This window comes from Daphnia magna, linkage group LG3 (assembly GCF_020631705.1).
Source record: "Daphnia magna isolate NIES linkage group LG3, ASM2063170v1.1, whole genome shotgun sequence".
In the NCBI taxonomy this organism is placed as follows: Eukaryota; Metazoa; Arthropoda; class Branchiopoda; order Diplostraca; family Daphniidae; genus Daphnia; species Daphnia magna.
Window position 1 is genome coordinate 1,529,168 of NC_059184.1, and position 22,074 is coordinate 1,551,241.

At 43.1% G+C, this 22,074-nt stretch overlaps 1 protein-coding gene across 4 annotated transcripts; it reads left to right on the top strand.

The window, feature by feature from the left end:
- The first annotated feature begins 264 nt into the window (after nucleotides 1–264).
- On the top strand, nucleotides 265–21,924 carry LOC123466475 (nuclear hormone receptor E75-like). Of its 4 annotated transcripts, none has more exons than XM_045170985.1 (7): nucleotides 265–1,191; nucleotides 14,048–14,136; nucleotides 15,752–15,896; nucleotides 17,054–17,292; nucleotides 17,967–18,185; nucleotides 18,263–18,437; nucleotides 18,516–21,924. In XM_045170985.1, the coding sequence occupies exons 1-7, from the start codon at nucleotides 438–440 to the stop codon at nucleotides 20,201–20,203; spliced, it is 3,309 nt and encodes a 1,102-aa protein (XP_045026920.1). In that variant the 5' UTR covers nucleotides 265–437; the 3' UTR covers nucleotides 20,204–21,924. The 4 variants fall into 4 exon arrangements, with proteins under 4 accessions (XP_045026920.1, XP_045026922.1, XP_045026923.1 ...); XM_045170987.1 differs by lacking the exon at nucleotides 265–1,191 and adding an exon at nucleotides 5,132–6,169; XM_045170988.1 differs by lacking the exon at nucleotides 265–1,191 and adding an exon at nucleotides 8,276–8,742.
- Nucleotides 21,925–22,074: the final 150 nt, after the last annotated feature.

Consider the following 22,074-nt stretch of genomic DNA (forward strand, 5'->3'; position numbering starts at 1 on the left):
CACACTCACACACCGAAAGCCAGCATATAGGTAGAAGTGTGTCGGCAGAAGGGAAGTGTGTCTAACGTTGGTGACCTTCAATGTGAGCGCGCCACACAAACCGAGAGTGCTGTGTGTGTGTTACACACACCGAGCCAAAAGGGCCTTGAACATTGGGCTCTCCGGAATAAAGGGGGCGGGTTTTCTTTTTTTTTTTCTCTCTCTTCCTCCTTCTCCACCCTGTTCGTCCGTCCACCCTACTAGCCGACTGCACGGCCACGACTTGTGTTCAGACGTTCCCCATCGGTCTTGACGTGCGTTTCTCACCTCTCTCACTCTCATTTTTTTCCCTTTCTACATTTCCCTTTCATTCTTACATTGCTTCCGTGTCCGTGGATGCATTGGCGGATGACTCAGAGTGATTCAAGAACACCACCTCCACCATATTTAATTGTATAATGGCTGTTGAAACAACTGTGGCTGACAGCAGTGAAACAGTAGTGGCCATCATGAACCGTGGTGGAGATCCAGAAGGTAGTAGCTCTTCGACGAACAACAGTTGTGGTAGTGATCAAGCTTCTCCGGATAGTTCGTGTGTCATAATGGATGAGCAAGTTCAAACGGCTCACGATCCGCAACAGCAACAGGCAGAGTCTGCTGCTTGCAGTGCAATGGACGCGACTGCAACGCCACCGCCGCAGCGTAGGCAAAATAGTGTCATCCGGCTGATCCGACCGGAATTGTTGATGAAAGAAGAACACGTGTTTGATGCTACGGATTTGACTACGTCTCCTACACGGATAGATATGATTGTTAATCCTCATCAATTTCAACCGGAATTCCGTCCAATGGTGCAGCACATCCAGCAGCGCCGTTCCATTAAACGGCCTTTGCCTCCAAATGGCAACAATGCTTCCGCTGTTGTTTCTTCATCAACCAGTCCCGGTCCTTCTAGCCGCACTTCCCCACCACCTCTACAACCACCCGTACAACAGCAACGTCAAACTAATTCCGTCGTGATGGGTCCACCACCTCCGCCAACGTTTTTACCGCCTCCTTCAACGGCAAGTCTTTCACCTAAAAACGGTGGCCACGCTAAAGCACCGGTCAATGGACAGCAACGCATCCGCAAATCCACTGCCGGCACCCATAGACGTCACTTGGCATCGCCGCTGGATCACGAAGAACCTTCAAGTTCCATCCCCGAAATAGGTAAGTCTCATTATTCTAATCCCTATCGATGGCAAATCTCATTTTCTTTGTCAAACAGACATACGGTTCTACGGTTACGGGTCACAAAAGAGGGTTCCCTTTTTCTTTTTTTCTAATTGAATTATGTAAAAACGCACGAGTCGTTGGCGTTATGAAAGAAAACTTTGTTTCCCGTTCAATTGCACTTGAACAACTTCCGTTGCCGACGGCGGGTGACGGGCGAAACCGTGATCGATTCATTTGTGGCCTTGGGGTCGAAATAATGATTTGGGTCATGACCAACCGGCCATTATGGTACAGTTGTGCAAAAAATTGTCTCATTCCACGTCGCTGTTTTTTGTTTTCCCTCTTCCGGAATAATTACCGAAAGTTCCTCTTTTTTGGGGTCCCCTTGATTTTGTTATCAACGACGTCAATCGTGGCCTTGGGTTGCACAAGATCAATAACTTGGAAATTTGAAATGGCGCGAATTTGTATTTCAATTTAGGAATTTGGTCAAGGTCATGGCTGTTTTTTGGAGGGGGGATTCAAGCATTTGTACGAAATTAGCATAATTCTTCTTCTCTTTTTTTTGTGTGTCACACTCTATTCAAATTGCCACGTGGAAGTCGAATGTAGATTAAATGGAAACAAAGAATCAGGAAATCCATTCAAGGGCATCGTTACCATATTTTTTACAGGGCGGGAATCTGATGCGGGGCGTGACAAGGCCAATCTGCGTTAAGTATATCCGTCTTTATTGCGCCCAAGGATTTGTTTACTTGGTATCAAAAATAAATATTAATTTTTCTAACCGTCTCCCTATGACCCAAGGTCTTTACCGATGAGACCGTGAGAAATCGTGAGTCTTCGTGATTGGCGAACGTCCAAATTCCCTTCAAGGCCAAGACACACGGGGGGACCGACTGACAGAAAGAAGGTCAAGGCCAAATTGTTTTTGTCCCCCCCCCCCCATTTCTCCCTATCCCCCCCTCACTCCCACAATTTTTATAGGGTTGAAAAAAGAAATGGACGCGGGTGGCGGCGGGGGGAATCAACGCCCCCATCCGGAAGATCTCAAGGTTTTCTCATATCTGACGTCACGTGTATATGCGTGCCTTTCATTCCTGTAATGATGGAAATAACCATCGTATCTGTGGTAAGATTTTTCAAGGTAACTTTCCACCAATCTCATCGATCCACATACGAAAAAAGAAGGAACAAACCCTTGCAACAGTATCGATCCTGCCGGGACTCTATTTTTTCGCATTATTCATTTGTTTTCAAGGTCGGACAGCATCGCGCAGATGCACGAACGTCAACACCCTGTTCAAGGTCGTATGCCAACCCCGTGTCTTGCGATCTGCACATTTCTGCACACAAGACGGGATGGGAATCGTGGGATAAGACGAGAGAAAATTGTTGAGGTGTACAGCAGACAGCGCCACCACCTTGATTGAGGTCATATTTTGGTTAGACAGCAACGTTTTGCCTGAGTGAAAGCGGTTTGATGTAACGTTACGCACGACTAGCTGTTTTTTTTTTCATCTTCGAAAACCCTAGAAAAATAGAGGGTAGGTATTTTGACCTCGATTTCGAAAATGTGTTACTGGCCTAAAAAAAAATTCTAATGGAAAAACGAGACTTTAAGGGTGCGAGAATTGAGGTCATGACGAGAAAGTAGTTCACTATTTCCGAAAAAAGATGTTAGATCATAGAGGAGAAAGCGAGAGGCTTCCCCTACTTTCTCTTTCGAGGGTAGGTAAAGGAGATCCATTTGTCTCGGAGCAATTTAGAAGAAGTTGGACGAAACATTTTGCGTTACCCGGATACCGAATTGCAAAAAAAAAAGAAAAGAAATACGAGTTAAAAAAAAAAGAAAAGAACGGGAGGCAGTGACCGATTCCAAGGTTTCCTACCTCTTCTCGTTCAAGGAAATCGTGTATTTATGGAACATTTTATTTTTATTACAAGGTCGATGTTCGCTTCGTTCGTTTACAGAGTTCCACCTTTTTCATCTCTGCCTCGAGTAATACTTACCTGCAGCAAGGGTTTAGTACTTATTGAACCACCTCATCATAATTTTAAAATGCCCGCCGGTTCTTCACTCGTAGCCAATGTTTTAATGCAAATCCATGGCGAGGCCAAAGTTTGCTGAAGTGTCGGCGACAGCTGTTCTGGGATCGTTGCACCCTCCCATTCCCCATGTTACGTCTCCCTGACTGCAATAAAAAAAAGGGGGATAAACGATCGTAGCGTTTGGGATTTGATGAGAATACGTAAGGGAAAAAGGAAAAGTATTTCTCGTTAGCTGTTGACCTTGATGGATGCATGTTCAACTTCAAATTCGACCGCTAGATGGCGACGGGAATGCTTATCCAAGGTTATCAACTAGATTTTTGCAGCTTGTTAAGAAAAACAAATTATAGCGATCTGCTGAACTTGAATCGCATTCATTTTATTTGTGGATTACGAAAGAAAACAGGATTCATTGAACACACGATCTATTTTTGGATACATAAATCGCGACATGAGCTGCCATCTGTGTGTGATTATTATAATTACACTACAGTTGCTCTCATTCGAGTGCAATGATCCTGAGTGTTGAAAAAAAATGAGGACAATGTATGCAGTAGCAGTCAGATGTAGATCACAAGTCTTGGAGGGAAGAGAGAGAGAGAGAGAGCGTTGCCCTAATAATTAAATGAAAGCGACATCTTTGAGAGAAAACGTTTGAACATCGGTCCAACACTGGCCAAGGTATAGAAGAAGCCCAAAAACCTTAAAAAAACTTTTGTTTTTTAAAAGGGAAAATGAGGACAGAATGGAAAGGTGGCGCAATTGTTTTTCCTTGTCGTTTTTCTTTTTTATGTACGTACAATACTCATTTTTATATAAACTTGTAATCGCTCTCTCTTTCGTTGTAAAATAATATAGCGCGAAACTGTTTTCTTTCCCTCTGTTGCGTCAATAGGAAACGCTCGCACGATCACTTTCAATTAATTACCCATTGCTTCGACATACGCTTCCGATAATGAAACCTCATTAAACCGACCGACGGTGGAATAAATGGGTTGACCATTTTTTTCTTTTCCTTTTTTAAAAATCCGAAACTTGTAGACTTTGGCTTAGTTTAGGTTGCATCCGCTAGGTGTGCGCTGATGCAAAAAAAGTAGATGACTTGCGGCTGTCTCCCAACTCCCCGTCATGGATTGGAATTGGGAGAATTTTCCAAATCAACTCTCTTCGACCTAGTGACACGGTTTCGTCTGCTCCTTCTTCTTTTCGTTTGGGGTTCTTTTTTGGGGCCAACGAACTTACACTTTCAATAGGCATGGGGTACACACAACAACTTTTTCCTTTTTTCAGTCCTCGTACGCTATAGTCATTTGTTTGTTTTTTTTTTCTTCGTTTTAGCGCTTTTCACTCAACAGCCTCCGGTGACTGACAAAATACAGCGTGCGATGAAAGTGTTTTCTAATTGTATAGCACTCGACACATAAAGAAGTAAAATTTTTGTAGCGTCAGATCTCTCTCTCTTTACATCACTTGGCAGATTTGGTACACAATCGATTGCACTTTTTTTTTTTCTACTTGATGTGCTCGATTTCTCTCTTTGCGAGAGGCGGTTTCTCGCGTGAGAATTTTTTTTCTCTCTTTCTCTCCCCCTGCTTTTAACTTTCTTTCTGTTCGATCAGGAAACACAATCAACTATGTCGGGCGATGACTCTAATGACAACATCGTACCAATCAAACTGATTTGAAAACGAATAGGGAAATTTGAAACTCGAATTGGTTCGTAGATGTTTGATGGTCCAGCCTCGATGAAAATCGCTTTTGACTTGCCATAAATTTAAATTTCCACCTCATTATGCGCCATTGAAAAACAAAATTAACTTGTGGAAATAGTTCATGCATAAATTCAATTAACATCTGCGCGCGTTTCCGTTGAAAAAAAAATATATCGCCATTTGAAAGGGATTTTGCCATTCGTTTCGATTTGTGGGATTCGGGAGTAAAAGTGATGTTGATGACCGCTTGGCCTAAAAAAGGAAAAAAAAAGTCGCCAAGTTAGTAGGTCAGCCGTGCTACTAGTCTCTCTCTCTCTTCTCTTGTAGTAATAGTAGTAGTGGATATACATAGCACTAACCTACACCTTACCTTACTATACCTGTGTGTGTGCAACCACATCGAGAAGGGAGAGTTTATTTATGAAGAAAAGAAAAAAAGAGACCCGGGCGAAAGTTTTTCGGTCCTACATTTTGTTTTTAAAGGGAAGGGAGGAGGAGCCGTAAGAAAGAAGAAGAGAGAAAAGCAGGACGGGCGAAAGTTTTTTTCTCTACCCCGCTAGCTCCCGCGTTCGGACCTTCACATATTCAAAAAGCGGTCCCGCGCGCATGCACACGGACAACATAGGACGGTTTTAGTGTATACACTACTAGGTCGCACCTCCCCCCTACTCTCTACCAGTCAGCCCTCCCTTGTGTGTTTCTATTTTTCAGTGCAAGTTGAGAGCAAAGTGAAAATGAACGAAAGTCAGTCTTGATCCGTGCTGCACCACTGTTGTAATCCAGCCACCGATCGATCCGGCTCTTATACGAATCTCCCGGCTTCACTTGTGTTTGTCTCTTGTCGTCGTCCGCCAAGATCGCAGTTTATTCTTTCCGTTTTTGGATCGCATCTTTTATTTTTGGTGTTACATCGACGCTTTTGAAAGACTCGATTTCTGGTCTGTTTCTGTTTTGTTTTTTAACCGAATCAAAGAAAAAAAAGTGAATGAGAAACTGTTTTCAGCAAACATTGGGGTTAGAAGAAACAATTGAACGAAATTGGACGAAAACAATCCCGCGTGAGGGAATGACGGTTCAGGATTATTTTACCACTGACGAATTGATTTACTCTGAACGGATGTGTGTTGCCGATCGTAACGAGGGCCCCACCATGGCATCATCCAACATCAACGACAGCGACACTGAACTATTAGGTCGCGTCCTTGCAGGTAAAAAACACCTAAAACAATTTGATTTGGTTTTCTTTATGTGTAACGCGAATGAGCGCGGGAGTTTTGCGAAATGGATTTTGAATTTGCGATTTTTATTTTTAAGGAGAAAAGCGATAGTGGACGAGTTTGAAATAGGTAGCATCCAAACACGCATAGAACCTTGTGTGTGTGTGTGTATATAGAGAGTAGGGGAGGGGAAAGGGGGGCGGCGTGAGTGACCGGGAATGAGGGCAGTGAACGACCGGGGCCGATGCCCCGACGTCCTCGATTCAATCCTCTTGCCTCCCCTGCCTCCCTGTGCCAACTTTCATTTTTACATCTGACTTTTTAAAGAGTAATGTTGAAATAATCTTTTTGTTTTTAAATTGGGGTTGTCGTGAAAATTGAACGGGGAAAAAAAGTATCTAGAGATTTTTGTTGTTTTCATATTTGGACCTGTTGCAAACTGAAGATGGCGCAATGCTTCTTGGAAAAAAAAAATATTTTTAAATGATGATTCAAATCAGTCAAGGTCTTTTTGACTTTTCTGAACACCGAGATTAGGCAACCATCTTAATTCTAAAACGCACGCGCGTGTTAGGGTGGGGAGTTGGGTGGTAATGGGCGCGAGAGTTTGTATATCTTTCGAAACATGTCAAGAAATCTCGAAATATAAAGTGTACGTCTCTGTGTAGGTGGGGTAGTGGGGGTTACCATGACAACCAGAGTAGAGTTCATCGCTCTGGCCTCGAAGAAAGTAGGTTAAGGCGAGTCTGGAATATATAGGCGACTCACGAAAAAAAAAAATGGAAAAAAAAAAAAATAATAAGGCCCAGATGTGCGTTCTTTTTTGCCCACCATTCGCCAGCCGTTACTTCTGTGGACGTGCTTCTGCAAATGAATCACGGCCATCTCTTTTTGTGTGTGTGCAGTCGTTATTGTTTTGTTACAGTTATTTTGCCATTTTATTGATTTCAATTTGTTTTTACACGCATTTCAAGACTTAGAGGAGAAAATGTGTTGCAAAGGTTAGATATGCACAGTTTTCCTCTCGGTTTTTGATGACGCGCCGTAATGTGGGGCATTTGTGGGTTTTATCAATCTAGCAGTATGCATACATACGTGTGTGTTCACATTCTGAAGGAGAGGACGGTGTGTGTGTGTGTATTGCGAGATAGCGGCGGTTCGTGACCGACTTGGCGGCCACTGCTCTCGGGACTTTTGGAACAAACGCTCAAAAAGACGACGGTGGAGAGGTTAGGTAGGTGGGGAGCGCCGATTGCGGTTGACGGCGTGACGTTTTGGGCAAAAGAAGGGGGAGTGAAAGTGGGTGGTGAGGAGTGGAAGGCATATAAAAGAGAGAGTGCAATGCACTACTCTCTGTGCAGGGTGGATGACCTAGATTACGTTTTGTACGTGTCCCCCTCCCCGTTCCCCTAGCGAGGTACTTTAAACCATCTTACTCTCACTCTGCCGCCATTTGGTTTGACTGGTCGACAAGAGATGGCGTCTCTGTTGATCTAATTTCTCCTTCAATGAATCGCCTAATTATTTTTGGAAAAAGCGATTCTTGCAACACTACCATGTCCCTGTAAAATATGAAACTTGATTTTATAAAAAAAGAAGGAAATAAAGGGGACAGCATTTAATTTGCGAAAAAGCGCTGTTGCGTGCTCGCGTTGCACCGTACGCTGCCCGATAAAATGATTTGCTGTGCCGAAAAAAAAAAAAACTTATTTTGCGCTTGCGCTATTTTCTTTCTTCTTTCTGGATACTGTCGTCCTTGGCAACCTTTTTTTTTTCAACATCGGTCATTCAACTGCATCATTCTGTAAACAATTTTGGTATGTTCCCTGTTCCCTTTCATCCCGTCTTTAAACATTCGTCTTTGTGAATCAAACGATAAAAAAAAAAAATCATCAAATTTCCCGTTGTCACGAAAAAAAAAAAATGCGACATCTAAAATGAAAAATGGAATGGTGCAACATAACTGTGAAAATATAGATCGGCTCACGTTTGGACTTTTGCACCTTCAAGAGAAAAAAAAAGCGCTAGCGACACAAAAAAAATGTGTTGATTTGGGGGGGGGGGGGTTATAACGCAGGCGCGCGGGCGCTGTTTTGATACTGCAAATGGGGGGTCCCGCCGACAACAGAGTAGTAACAAGCGAGAGTGCATTGGCCTGTGAACGTCCGTTTCAAACTCACTTGCTCCTGTGATCTCGTTCGTGATAGAAGCGTGCAGAAAAAAGGGGGTAGAAACCAAACAAATTGTGGACTAGGTCATTTTGTCACGAAGAAATTAAAACGTGGAAGAGAAACAGAACACACCACACACAAAAAAAAAGAGAGTTCTTGTTGTGTCGTGTATTTTAATTGATGCGATGAAAGTGCACGTTGTAAAGGAGAAACAAGTGGAGAAAGGGAGAAAGTCAGAGAAAGTCTTGACGCTACCGGTAGACGACGGACTGTTGGAAAGTGAACCGTCCTCTCCGGTTTCTCTTTCACCTCTTCTTTTGCCCACCGCTACTACGATGGGCCAATTTTTCTGGTCCGATCCACAACAGTCTCATCATTTCATCTTTTCTGAAGGTATTTTTTTTTCTTTCTCGCTGTTCATTCAGATGTAAAAAAAAAAAAAAATGCGGTTCATGTTCGTCTGGACTCGTTAGATATCTAATTTTAATTCTGGGACGGTCATCGAACCTAGGTTGATAAATGCTGATAAAAAGCCACCCAAGTGGCGGGGTCTATTGCAAATTTTTGTTTGGAGCTTGCTCCGCATATGTGGCAGTCAGTCGGTTGTTACCCAATCATATCAAATCCCTTCCCATTGCACTGCCGTGAGTGCGTGTTTTTTGCCCTATTTTTCACGGCCTCGGGGTGACTGGCCGATGATGCACTGACGTCACTATCTGCGACAGCGCGCAATCTGGTTATTTATCAGTAAACGAAAGACACATTTTGTGTGTGTGTGTGTGTGTGTGTGTTCAATTATTCCGTCGCATATGGAGCAAATAAAGGACGCGTGAGCGTATCCGCTTGTTCTTTCCAGATTCGAACATTGTTATAAAATCCGATGAAAGTGCTGCCCTATAACAAATAGACTTAAACTTATGTCAGGGCTGTTTGCGAGGTCTCGAATGTAGGTCACTTTCGCTATTAACAAACGCCTGGTTCATCGAACTCTTGCCCCGTGACGTCAAACACACCCCCACTAGCCCCCTCCCCCCACCTCCTTACAACCCATGCTCGTTCCCTTGTCAGTTTTTTTCGCCAAATCCAACCTAGTGTATCGAGGCACCGCTAGATGACACCACTCTATTGAAATGCAAAAAAATATTTTCCCTCCAATGCCCCCCTCCTCCCCTCAACGGGTTGGCGCGTGAGGTGAATGGACATTCAAGAGTGGGCCGCTCCCACCGGGAAAAAAGGGAGGAGCTACACACTCATGGGGGTACTGGATCGATTCGGAGGTCGTCGCCCGACAAGTAGGTCACGGCCAGCTCCCTCCGGGGCAATGGTCTCTCCCCTTCCCCAAGTAGCGCACGAGGCTATCACAGTGCACTGCACTCTCTCTCTTTTGTTGGTTCGACAGCACGCAGACTGTGTGATGACGACCAAAGAGAGGGGGTGGGGGGGGGGAATTGGGGGCCATACATGTGAGGCACACGCACATTTCAGTTCCTAGTTTTTGTCGGCCTGGAAAACTTTGGTGAGGGGTGAGAAAATATCTAGTTCAAAACCTCCCCCCCCCCCCCTCTATCCTCATAACAAACGAAAGTTACGTTTAGCTTTTACAAGGGAGGGGGATGAAACGAAGGGGAGAAAATAAATACATTTGAAGGATTCTCTAGAAAAACAGCTGAAAATTTTCCGAATTCTTTGGCAAGGAGAAAGTTGAGTTTTTTCGTATTCAGATTAAACGAAAATGCAACTCGCAAAGATTCGCTGCACAACAGTTTGAAAAGAAGGACTTTGTGCTACTAACCACGTGTTAAAAACCGAAAGTTTTCGTTGTTGCACAGTTTGTTTGCCGCTTTGCATTAGTAACACCCCTCACAAAACGAACTTTGAAGGCAGACAACATATTTTGACGCGTCAAAAGTCAGTAGTTCACTGGGTTCAAGGATTTTAAAAGAAATACAAAAAACAAAAATTGTTTTGAGATGATTATCTGGCTCATTCTAGAATGGGAAGACAGAAAAAGAGGACATGAGAAAAGACGAAAAAATCAGACACATTTTATTTTCTTCTTCTACTTCTTTAAATGCGTCGAGGTCAGGCGGTCATTGGCCCATTCTTGTGCCCCCCAACCGTATCGATCCACTACCCTTTTTTTTTCCTTCTCGTTCGTGTCAGATGAATATTCAAATAAGATAAGATGTGAACGACATCTGACCGAGGTTAAAGGAAAGGGAAAAAAACTGGAATGAAATAAAAAAGAACAGTTGCTTGCAGATCTGTTGTTATAAAACGAGGTTGATAAACGAAGAGAAATGAAATCACAATAATAAAAAAAAAAAAAAAACGGGGAGAGAGAAGAATAAAAAAAAAAGAAGATGCGAACGACCGTGACTGAACTCGAGTGAACCAGGTAGTTGTGAGGGAGTAGTTTGCGGGACTTGAGCGCCGTCGCCACCCTGCGGGAACGACCGCAATCACCCCAGAAGCCCAAAAATTGTCTATTACACAAAGCCCTTTTTTTTTTTTTAATTTTCTTTATTCTCTCTCTCGGCCATGCACGCGTTCTCGAAACCATAAACCGTAAAACTTATTGTATACATCGAAAATGTTATTATTGCCGACTATGTTTAGATCCTGTTGCATTTATTTAAAAAAAAAGGGGCTGTAGCGTTTCATCATTTAAAATTGCAATTCGCTATCGCCATTGGTTGATGGCAATTTTTGCAATTCGAAAGAATGAACTTTGAATTAAATTCATTATTTATCAAGACTATGATATTAGACTTTAAATTAAAATTGCGTGCAAACAAAACTTGATTTTTAAAAAGGAGAATAATAATAATAATAAAAAAAAACAACAGTAAATTGACGACCGCAAAAGTAATAATAATGGAATTGGTGTAAGTAGACTATGGAGATGTGCAGTAACAATAAAAAGTTGGTCAAAGACTTTCGGTCAGGCCGACTTGTGAGAGACTTGACCGCTAAAAAGAGAGTGCAACGTCTTTCCACCACCACACGCACACACAATGAAAGGGAAAAGCGCGCAGGTGTGTGTCGGTCACCCCATCTCGAAGAAAAAACACCGTTACACGGCGGCGGGATTTATCGTCCAGCTGCGGGAAAAAAAGGAATTTTTTTTTTTTTTCAGTTTGCCAAGCCAACCCAGTCGTAAACAAAAAAAAACACACACACCTTTCGACTACAACCGCCAGAGTCGGAGAAAAAAAAAAGAGTTTTGTTTATAATCATAACAAGGGCCAGCATGAGCAAGTAGAGGACGTTCGGCCAAGGTGGTGCGTTGACCTCCTTCCCTCCCGCTAACTCCTCCTATCTGTTTTTTTTTTAAACTGACGTTAGAAATTCTCATTATTTATCGGGAGAGGGATAAGTTGGTTTTTTCCTTTTTATTTCTTCATCGGATATTCCAAATACTCGAGTCATGGAATATCTGGAAATTCATGAAAAGTGCGTCAGCAAAGCAGCTCGTCTTCTTGTCAATGTCAACACACTCCCGAATTCAAACGGAGGCGGCGTGCAATTTATTTTTTAAGGGAGCGTAACGCGCTACCAGGCAGATAACCCGTTACTCCCCGTTTTTCATTATTGTTTTTCTGGATAAAACAAAAGGAGGAAAGCAGTTCTACGCATTTTTTGTGCAAGAACGAAAGGGTTATTGCCTAATTTCAAAATAATTACGTTTTTGTTCTTTCCCGGCCATTGACCAAATGATCGGGTGCAATAACCCTCGTTAACGTCTTTGATGTATTCGGTTAGACTTCCTATCATGTATCGATTAACCTTCTTCTTTATATCGACCTTGATTTGAAACAAGGTCACGAGAATCTCCTAGTCTGGAAACATCTTTTTAACCACCTCAAAACTCTCGCTAGAAGCTCCTGACGTGAGACCAATGAACTCGATTCACCTCTTTCGATGGCCTCAATTTGTGATTTGATTCACTCCTATCTGAGGACTTTGACATTTTGTGCTCGTGGATCACACATCCTTTCCTCTCAAAAAGAACTAGATAAGAAAAAGAAAAAATCAAGGCCATGAATTTTTGTTTCTCCTTTAAATGTTTTAGTATCTGCCGCAAGAAAGAGAAGGCGCTGTTTGAAGGACACACTAGTGGCCTCTTGTTTGATTTATCTCTTTATTCCACGGCTTCCCTTTTTTACCTGTTCTCACGACTTTGAAAATTCGGGTTCTCTCTCTGTCTTAAATGATAATCACGATTCTTCAATGCATGCGTGTGCAGCAAATGCTCAAGTTCAACGGCCGGCACGGGAGCGTTGGCACCGACCGTCGGAACGCACGAAGGAAAAAAACAAAAAACAACCGTCTCCTTGTATGTTGATACAAGTAAACCTTGAAAATTAAATCGAATAAAACTCGCTATTTACTTCGACATTTTAAATTTTTGTCTGTTTAGATTTTCCGAATTTCTCAAACTGTACCTTAAGAGAAAAATATTTTTGTTCGTTTGTTCTTCTCAAAAAAAAAAAAAAGTAAACAAGAAGATCAGACGGCACTAAATAGTGCAAACTCTGCATCGAGCGTGAAGCAGTTCAAGGTAGATAACCTCTTGGAAACGGCTGGGCGGTTATAGAACTCCCCCACCCACTCCACCCACCCTCTTCTTTCGGTTTCCTTGCCTTTCGATGCCACCTCCTCCGTGTGTGTGTTGGCAAGGGGACTTTAGGGGCCGGTACTTTCACTCTCATCTTTTAGTCGCTAGATGCTCGCCTCTGCGCAAACACACTCTCCCCTCCCCCCCATACGAGAGAGAGAGAGAGAGGACCAGAAGTTTGCTACCATTTTTTTTTTTTTTCAAGCAAGAAAAGACTCTTGTATTAAGGTGCTTTTCTGGAAACACTTTCCTTCAGTGTCTTCCTCTTCGCCGTCGTGTGCGAAAGTGAACTTTTTTTGGTGTGCTTTTAGCCCCGAAAAGGCGCCATTGTTTTGTATTGGACATTTTGAATTGAGTTGAAAGTTGTTGTTTTCGACGAAAATGAGAAGTGAAATTGTGGTGGGTGGTGAAAACGGCAAAGAAGCTACCGAACCTTCAGTTTTAATGTTGCAAACGATGGCAGTTCATCATCATCATCATCCAGATCCTTGTTCACGATCTGTTATTATCCATCCGCCGCAGCAACAGGTCCATCATCAACAGCAAATGGCTGATGTCATTCATCCGCCGGCCGGAATGTTTGCACCACCGTTGCCTGTTCAGAATAATCACTCGAACGAAAGACGTGAATTTCGCGAACCTGAACTCGATATAGGTTCGAAACTAGTTTTTGTTTTTGTTCACTTGTATTTTATTCGCGTTCCATTTGAATGCAAGGTCAGCGCGAAAACAAAAAAAATTTACAATGGCATTTTTATTTAAATGAGTGGCGGCCATGTTGACGTATTGAGGCGGTCAGTGACCGAATTGAAGGACTTTTTGCTCAGCCAAGAAAACAGCTGAGTCTCTCATTTTCCTTTTCGAACGAATTTGACTCCTCCCTCTGGTAGCTCCTCCCACTTCCACTCGATTTGAAGGTCAACCTGTATATGTCTATGGCGCACGAGACTTTCAATCGCCGTGCATTTTTTATGGGGTGGGGGGGAATGTTTTCTGGAAATTTCACTTGTTGCTGTTTCATATCTTGAAACTGTTTGCAATTTTTTATTTAATAGTCTCATTATTATTTATTTACAGAATTTGATGGAACTACTGTACTATGTCGCGTCTGCGGAGATAAAGCTTCCGGTTTTCATTATGGCGTCCACTCCTGCGAAGGTTGCAAGGTAAGAAAACATTTTTTTGCTAAAACGACGATTGTTCAAATTGACGGTAAAAACGAAAAATTGAATTTCTTTTCCCGGACACGTCCAATTATCCAATGAACAAATCGGTCGTTCACCTGTAGGTCACTATCACTTTCTGTGTGATGGTTTAAAAAAAAATAAATAAAAAATCGGGCTTTTGTTGGGGCCGGATCACCGTCCGCATGAAAATGTTTTTGCCCTGCGGGGCTTAGTTTAGTACCAGATGGCGTTAGGGTCGTTTGCTCGCCCGCAAGAGGTTAGTGGCCCGTAGAGGGACCGTTTCCTCAAGACTCGACAATCCGCCCGAAGCGGAACATGTGAAACAAACTTGCCACCGCATCACGTAGTAGAACTCTTTTTTTGTTGTTGAAATTTTACGTTGCAACATTTCTTTTATGATCATTTCTTTATAAGATTTATATATTTTTTTTTGCACAATATCTAACGGAAAAGAAACAAAAGTTTTTTAACCCTCTCAAATGAAAATAAGAAATCGATTGACAAAAATTTCGTGCAAAATAAAATGGCGTTAGGTGACATTTGAGACGATTTATTGGAAATAGGTACTACTACATGCGGTGATATCTACTTACACGACGGCCTGATTACCCAGTAAAAGTTCATCATCACTATCCGATATCTCTCACCTATCGATTTACATACATAGACACACATCATGTAGACGGGAGTAATAGAGCTCGACTGACCCAGAGTTTATCGAATCCTTTGACCTCATTTACAATTTTTTTCAAATAAAAAATGAACCCACCCCAGAAAAATAAAATCCCTAAAGGTCATTGACCGAAGTGACGAATTCACGTGGGTAGGATATCGTAGTAGTTAAATGACCCGGAAAAAAAAAAAATAAATGGGTTGCTAGTCTACACGAGTAGATGTGCCTAAAAAAAAAGTGTTTAACACATACGAGTTTTTGTAGCGATCTAGAAATTTCTTGTATCCGTCCGTATACTAGAGTTTGTATTGTAGAGGCCCTTGCTCCAGGGCAAGGTGTGTGAACACGCAGCTGTGCACAGGTGAACGACCGCTGATGACCTGTCCCTTACCTTCATCTCGATACCCTCATTTCAATTGGATGAAATCCCTTTAAAAAAAAAATTACTCCATTTACTCGATGAGTTGGGTCATAAATGTAATTGATATTCCAGGCCGAGTGAAAATGTAGGGTACACATTGTTGTGAAATAATTCGTCATAGACCAGTAAGGCAAAAAATAAACAGATAAAATATCTTCGGAAAACTCTCGATTTCGATGGTAGGTCGACGACCGCGTGTGTTTTTAAACGCGCGCGCGCGCGTTCACGGGGTTCGGCGACCGTTAAGTAGGGCACGGCCACAGACGTTGCACGAGCTCTTCAATGCGCTTCCAAGATGCTGATTGCGTCAACTGTGAATGAGCGACTAGGGAGGTTATTCCTCCCAACTCCCCCAAACTATTACGCACAACAAACGTGTATGTGACCAAAAAGGAAGTCCGGCTTCCGGCAGTTATTTTGCTGTACATTCTAAAGTTCATTCAACTTGTGTATCATAACATAGTTTCTTCATCACTTTGTTTTGTTTGATATAATAATAGGGTTTCTTCCGGAGAAGTATTCAACAAAAGATTCAGTATCGACCGTGCACCAAGAATCAACAGTGCTCCATTCTTCGCATCAACCGTAACCGATGCCAATATTGCCGGCTTAAAAAGTGCATCGCCGTCGGAATGAGTCGTGATGGTAAGCCTCTTTTTCTTTCTTCATTTCCACAGAAAAAGTAAAGGGTCAAGAGAAAGGGTCAAAGATGTTCACCCCTCGTGAAAAAAGGCCAGCATCTATTCCGTAAAAAAAACATACACACACAACACACAAATAGGAGGTCAAACTGATGATGATACACTTCTACTACAATATGGGTCTTTGACCTCATTGGAATCAAAGAAGAAAAAAACTTCCAGATTGTGAAATGAACTCGTGGAAAACACACACGTCAACAGCAAAGTATTCCGAGTAGTAGTAGTAGTAAAGGAGTACCGTTGGAGACTCCGCCTACTCCATCCGTTGGGCACCCATCTTTGCTTGTTGTGGATATATCCCTGGGCCCAGTGAACTAGATTCTCGTTAGTCGACCAGCTCACATCCAACCCTGCGCACGTGTGTCTGCCCAGTGTTTGCCAGATTCTCTTTTTTTAATTTGCTCTTTTCATTTTCATCCGTTGGACGGGATTAAAGTGAAGTTGAAATAGAACTTTGTTTGGTTTTTTGGTTGACAATGTGTCAAGAGTATAACGTCATTTCCAATACGGCTGTTTTGATGGCCGCACGTCCAATGACGTGGGCTCAACGACGTCAATGTCGTATGGATAACAGTTCTGTTCAAGGTATTCTACCCATAATTCACTGTATTTCACTTTTTAGAACGTTACATGCAATTGTCAAGGTCCTATATTCAGGTGTGGGTGAGGGGGGAGAGAGAGGTAGTTGTTACGACATCTGATTTGCGAGTTATGTAGACACGTTAGAGATTGGGCGCCAAGGTCTCACAGCTTCACTTTATGGCCGCCATAGTCTCCCCTGTCGCTTATTTCCTCCCTTCAACCAATCCCCCTTTTTTTTTACCCAACAAATCCATAGTCGATGGTCGAATACGATCAGGAAAACACTTGCCCGTTGAAAACTCTCAATTCAGTTAGTTTTATTTATTTTCCCACGTTCTTCTGTTATACGTCGTGTGTTTCACTGGGAACGATATGGATCGTTCCAGTGAAGAAGAATGGCCCATCTTAAAAAGGCTTTTGACAACAGGCAGTGATGGTGTGTGAAATGCGTTGTGATTTGAAAATATCACCATGAATATTTTTTAACACATTTGATTTTTATTCATTTCTTTTATTTAGCTGTGCGATTTGGACGTGTACCCAAGCGAGAAAAAGCCAAAATCTTGGCTGCCATGCAGTCGGTCAATGCGAGACTAGCGGAACGTTCACTTCCGGCCGAATTTGCTGACGAAGTTCAGCTCATGCAGTCGGTCGTCCGTGCCCACATGGAGACATGCGATTTTACCCGCGAAAAAGTCCAAGTTTTGATGGCTGATGCTCACCGTCAACCCAATTACACGGCCTGCCCTCCGACTTTGGTAAGTGTTTCTCATCAGCATTAAGACGATGGAATCATTTCGTCATTTGAAATGATTGCGTCAATTTCAACCTTGATTTGTTGGCCATTTCCTGACGGCCAACGAAATTGGAAATGGATAAGAGACGTGCGAGGGCGTTCGTGAACGCGAGAGGAGAATGGCGGGACCTTAAATTCCCGACCTTGGGTCTTGACCATCGGATACACGACGGTGTCTGTCCAAGGTTAAGGGGGTGGGGCACTTTTTCTTTACACAACATTTCCAAATTGATTTGCTGATATGTTTCGTCGTAAACCTTGGGGGGGAGGGGAGCTAGAAATTTAAAAATTTCGACCTTTTTTTTGCCACTGGTGGCGCTCAAAACATCTTGATTTTTGTTTTCCCCAATGACAAAGCGGAAACTTTTTTGAGCGAAAGGGCCACACAGCTGTAACATCAAGGTCACACTGCATCTGGCTATTCTATTTGTTTGCGAAGTTGCCCGTTCTTTTTTTTTTTTTTCATCAAGGACGAATAGTCATCAATAAACAAATGTTGTGTGGCCTCCGCACTTTGCACGCAGCTGTTTTTTTTTTTTTTATATTATCGGGTGGGGGGGGGTGATAGTTAATTGCGTTTCGTGGCTAGCATTTATAACAACTCGTGTAACGGTTTCCCCTTTTAACTATCAACAGGCTTGCCCATTGAATCCGACGCCAGCGCCATCTAACGGTCAACAGCAATTACTGCAAGATTTCTCCGAACGCTTCCTCCCCGCTATCCGCGACGTTGTGGAATTCGCTAAACGTTTGCCCGGTTTCACCTTGCTGGCCGAAGACGATAAAGTCACGCTATTAAAACCTGGCGTTTTTGAAGTCCTTCTTGTTCGATTGGCTGCCATGTTTGACTCTCAGGTAATTTATTTTTTTTTTTCGCCAATATTTCCATTCAATGTTTTTCATTTTCATGTGAATTTTTATTTGAAAAACAGAGCAACACCATGCTGTGCTTGAATGGTCAACTACTAAGGAGGGACGCCCTTCATAATTCGTCCAATGCCCGGTTTCTAATGGATTCCATGTTCGAGTTTGCCGAGCGACTCAACAGCCTGGCACTCAACGATGCTGAATTGGGCCTTTTTTGCGCCGTTGTGGTCATCGCCGCCGGTAGGACATTGTTGATATTGTTTCTCCTTATCCAAATCGTTACTTATTTCCTTTTCTTCTGCCTGTGCAATATATTAGATCGACCTGGATTGCGAAATGTCGAATTGGTAGAGCGGATGCAATCGAAATTGCGTTCCGTCTTGGAGAATGTGTTGAATCAAGCCCACCCCGACAAGGCTGGACTCTTCCTGGAACTGTTGCGCAAAATTCCTGACTTGCGCACGCTCAATACGCTTCATTCTGAAAAGTTGTTGGCCTTCAAGATGACTGAACAGCAACAACAGCAACAACAACAACATTACAATCACCATCCGCATCAGCAAACGCCTCCCCCGACTGCTAGTCCTTGGCACAACGATCGAGATAGTTACGATGAAGAAGGGGGAGCCAAGAGCCCGATGGGTTCCGTATCGAGCAGCGGCGCTGAATCCATTTCTTCCGGTGTCGAAGGCACGTCATCCATGAGCGATTTGCCTCTATTGGCCGCTGTGGCGGGGAGCGCCGTTCCGCTCATGTCTGGATCATCTCATCGGCGGCGGATGCGAGGTCCGTCGGAGAATGGCTCGTCTTCCATGTCGAGTGACGGCGAGGAGATGGAATCATCCGGTCGCTCCATGTTGAGGATGGTCGAATCACCACCGCGCACCCACAGTGCAGGAGCCGGAAGCAGTGCCGGAAGTGTCAATGGCAGCTGCCCGTACTCGAAAATGCGCAAATTGGATTCTCCTGACGATTCCGGAATTGAATCTGGCGTCGATCGTTACGAGAAAATGTCGACAGCTTCCCGGTCGACCAACACGTCGCTGTGCTCGTCTCCGCGCTCTTCGCTGGAAGACAAAGTCAAGGAAGTTGATGAGATGCAACTCCATCATCACCACCACCATCACCATCATGCCACCACCTCAGCACCATCTGTTGGCCAAGGAGGCCAATCTAGCGTTGATGATATGCCCGTTTTGAAGCGAGTGCTTCAAGCTCCGCCTCTTTTCGACACCAATTCGCTGATGGATGAGGCGTACAAACCGCACAAGAAATTCCGCGCTTTAACGCGAAGCAGTGCCGGAAGTAAAGGCGACGAATCACCGATGAGACATCCGTCTGTCAGCTCACCTCCGCGTAGCTCTCCGTCATCTTCATCATCATCGACGTCGACAGTCAGCGTCTTGTCAGCCGCTCTCAGTTCTCCTCCGGGCACGTACTCTGCCCTGTGCAGTGCCTTGACCTCTCCCCCGACGACGTCTTCGTTGGCGATGTCGCTATCCTCGGGGGTCGTCAGTTCATTGACGTCGACCCATTCAACGCTGGCCCGCTCTCTGATGGAAGGCCCTAAAATGGTTAGCACTGAACAGCAGCGCCGCGCCGATCTCATCGTCGCCAACATAATGAAGGGCAATGTTTCGGCATCGTCACCCACTCCTTCCTCATCATCGTCCGGCCAAAATTATTCAATGTCTCCGTCACCTCATTCCAGCAACAACGGACAACAGCAGAGGACCGTTCTGACGTCTGGTCCACTCTATGTCGGCTCACCCGCGCCATCTGGCAGTAGCAGCTGGAACTATAACCACCAAAGGGCATCGCCCGTTTCGCCTCGGCTCCATTCCAGCCCGAGTCCGAGTCGAGTTGCGCAACAGCCAGAATCAGCTTCATTAGCTGGGGCTGATTCGCAACCACTAAATTTGTCGCTCAAGTCGCCCTCGTCGTCGCCGGCCAGGCCTACTACGCCAGTCACGCACAGCACTCACTATTTTCCCCTTCACGCCTGAAAACAAAAAACAAAAAAATATTGATTTCCCTCTTTCACCGTACCTGTGGATTGTGTGCGTGTGTGTTGGATATGAAAGGGCGAGGAGGAGGTAGGGGCCGACTGGATAAAGGGGAAAAAAGAAACAAAATCCCGCAATTTGGTTCGTCAACTGTACTTTTGAATCGATCCCTTTCAAATGCTACAACAACAACCAACCAACAACAACAACGCCGTTTTTGTACATTTGCAGAACTAAAACTGTGAACTAGTTCTTCTACCAGCTTCGGTCGAGTTTATATATATATACAAGTCTCTTATATTCCCCACCCCCGTTCTACCACGACCGAATCGTTATGCATATATTTGTAGACATTTGAGTGTAAAGTTTAATAACTTGATCCTTTTTTCATTTTTTTTTTCTGAAAGCAAAAAACAAAACAACAAAAAGAATCAAGAAAACTCGAATCGCGGAATCCCTTGCTGTTAAACAGTCCCATTCGAAATTGGCGCGATATTTCAAAATTTCTTTCGGGGAAAATTGTGTGCGTTTTGTTGTCATAGTAGCCGGTGGCGTCCAAGACGCGTTTCTCTTTTCTTTTCTTTTCTTTTTCTTTTTTCAAGTGATTTAATCCCGGCAAAATAAGTGGGAATTTAATCGCCCGCTATTTTCGGTGAAGTTTTGTATTTCCTTCTTCGCAAAAGAAAAAAAGCCCCTTTACCAAGAAATTGTCCGTGTATCGTATGTCGTCACACACCTGCTCGACCTAGCCCTTTCAAAAAAAATTTTTTATTTTTTTTTTATGAATCCTGGACAACTCTCGAGTCGAAAGGTTGTGACGATCGATCTCGACATGATTTTTTTGTTGTTTATTGTGAAATCCTTGAATTTCTCTTAAATATCCAAAAACGAAAAACAAACAAACATAAAAAAAAAAAAAATAATAATAATAATAAATAGCATATTTCGTGTGCTTGTGATTGATGTACGACGGACAACCCATTTCCTGTGAACGACAGAGAGAAAGAACGTGAGAATCCGGCGGAAGGGTATCCTTAACATTGGGCGGGAGCCCTTCCATGTTTCTGTACGAGTCGCCTGTCTTGTATGATTGTTTTATCCCAGTGGAAGACACACCCTTCTTTTCTCTTTGATTTTCGGTTTTTACCCTATCTTTATATATATTATATATATATTATTAAAAAAATATAAATTGTGTGTCACAGCGTGTTTGTAACCTTTTTCCATTTCTTTTTTGTTTGCGGGGGGTAACATATTTTCGGATGGTTGAGGGAGGAAAAAACAAACAAACCGAGTGATGGGTGAGGAAAAAAAAGAATGTTTGAATTTCCCTTTTTACTTGGAAATTTTCCCGGGGTTACTAATGCACCCTAAACTTCTGTAATTTTTTTTTTTCTTCCGTTTCTTTGATTTTGTATGTTGTTCTTTAATGGGAATTATGGAAACAAAGTGATGAATTTCTCTCTGTCGTTTATATAAATATTTTTTTTTGTTTCAATTGTTTTGTGATTTTATTTGCAACATTTTTCGTAATTTTGATTTATTTGATAGGGAAAAAAAAATGTCTCCTCCTTCCCCAATTCATAGTGTAATGGAATGAGCGTTCTTATGTGAGATTTTTTTTCTTTTTCAAATTGTATGTGCCGTGTGTTCTACTGACCGGTTAATGTAGCGCATTTTGCGTGCGCAATCTAGACATTACAATTATGCAAGAATGTCAATCGTGTTTCTCGGTCCTTTACGTAACTAAAAAATGTTATTGGAAAGCAACAACTCAATGACCTATTTTTAACAAGGTGGGTTCGCTCTGGGTTTCCAAAATATTTTCGAATATTGCTTTCAAGTACTGTCGCTAGATGGCTGCCGAACAG

What these genes read in the sequence shown, in the direction of transcription:
- LOC123466475 (XM_045170985.1), top strand. Translation starts at nt 438, where the DNA reads ATGGCTGTTGAAACAACTGTGGCTGACAGCAGTGAAACAGTAGTGGCC. An exon ending in CGTCGGAATGAGTCGTGATG is followed by an intron (nt 15,897 to 17,053) that starts GTAAGCCTCTTT and finishes TCTTTTATTTAG; the next exon opens with CTGTGCGATTTGGACGTGTA. An exon ending in CGGCCTGCCCTCCGACTTTG is followed by an intron (nt 17,293 to 17,966) that starts GTAAGTGTTTCT and finishes AACTATCAACAG; the next exon opens with GCTTGCCCATTGAATCCGAC.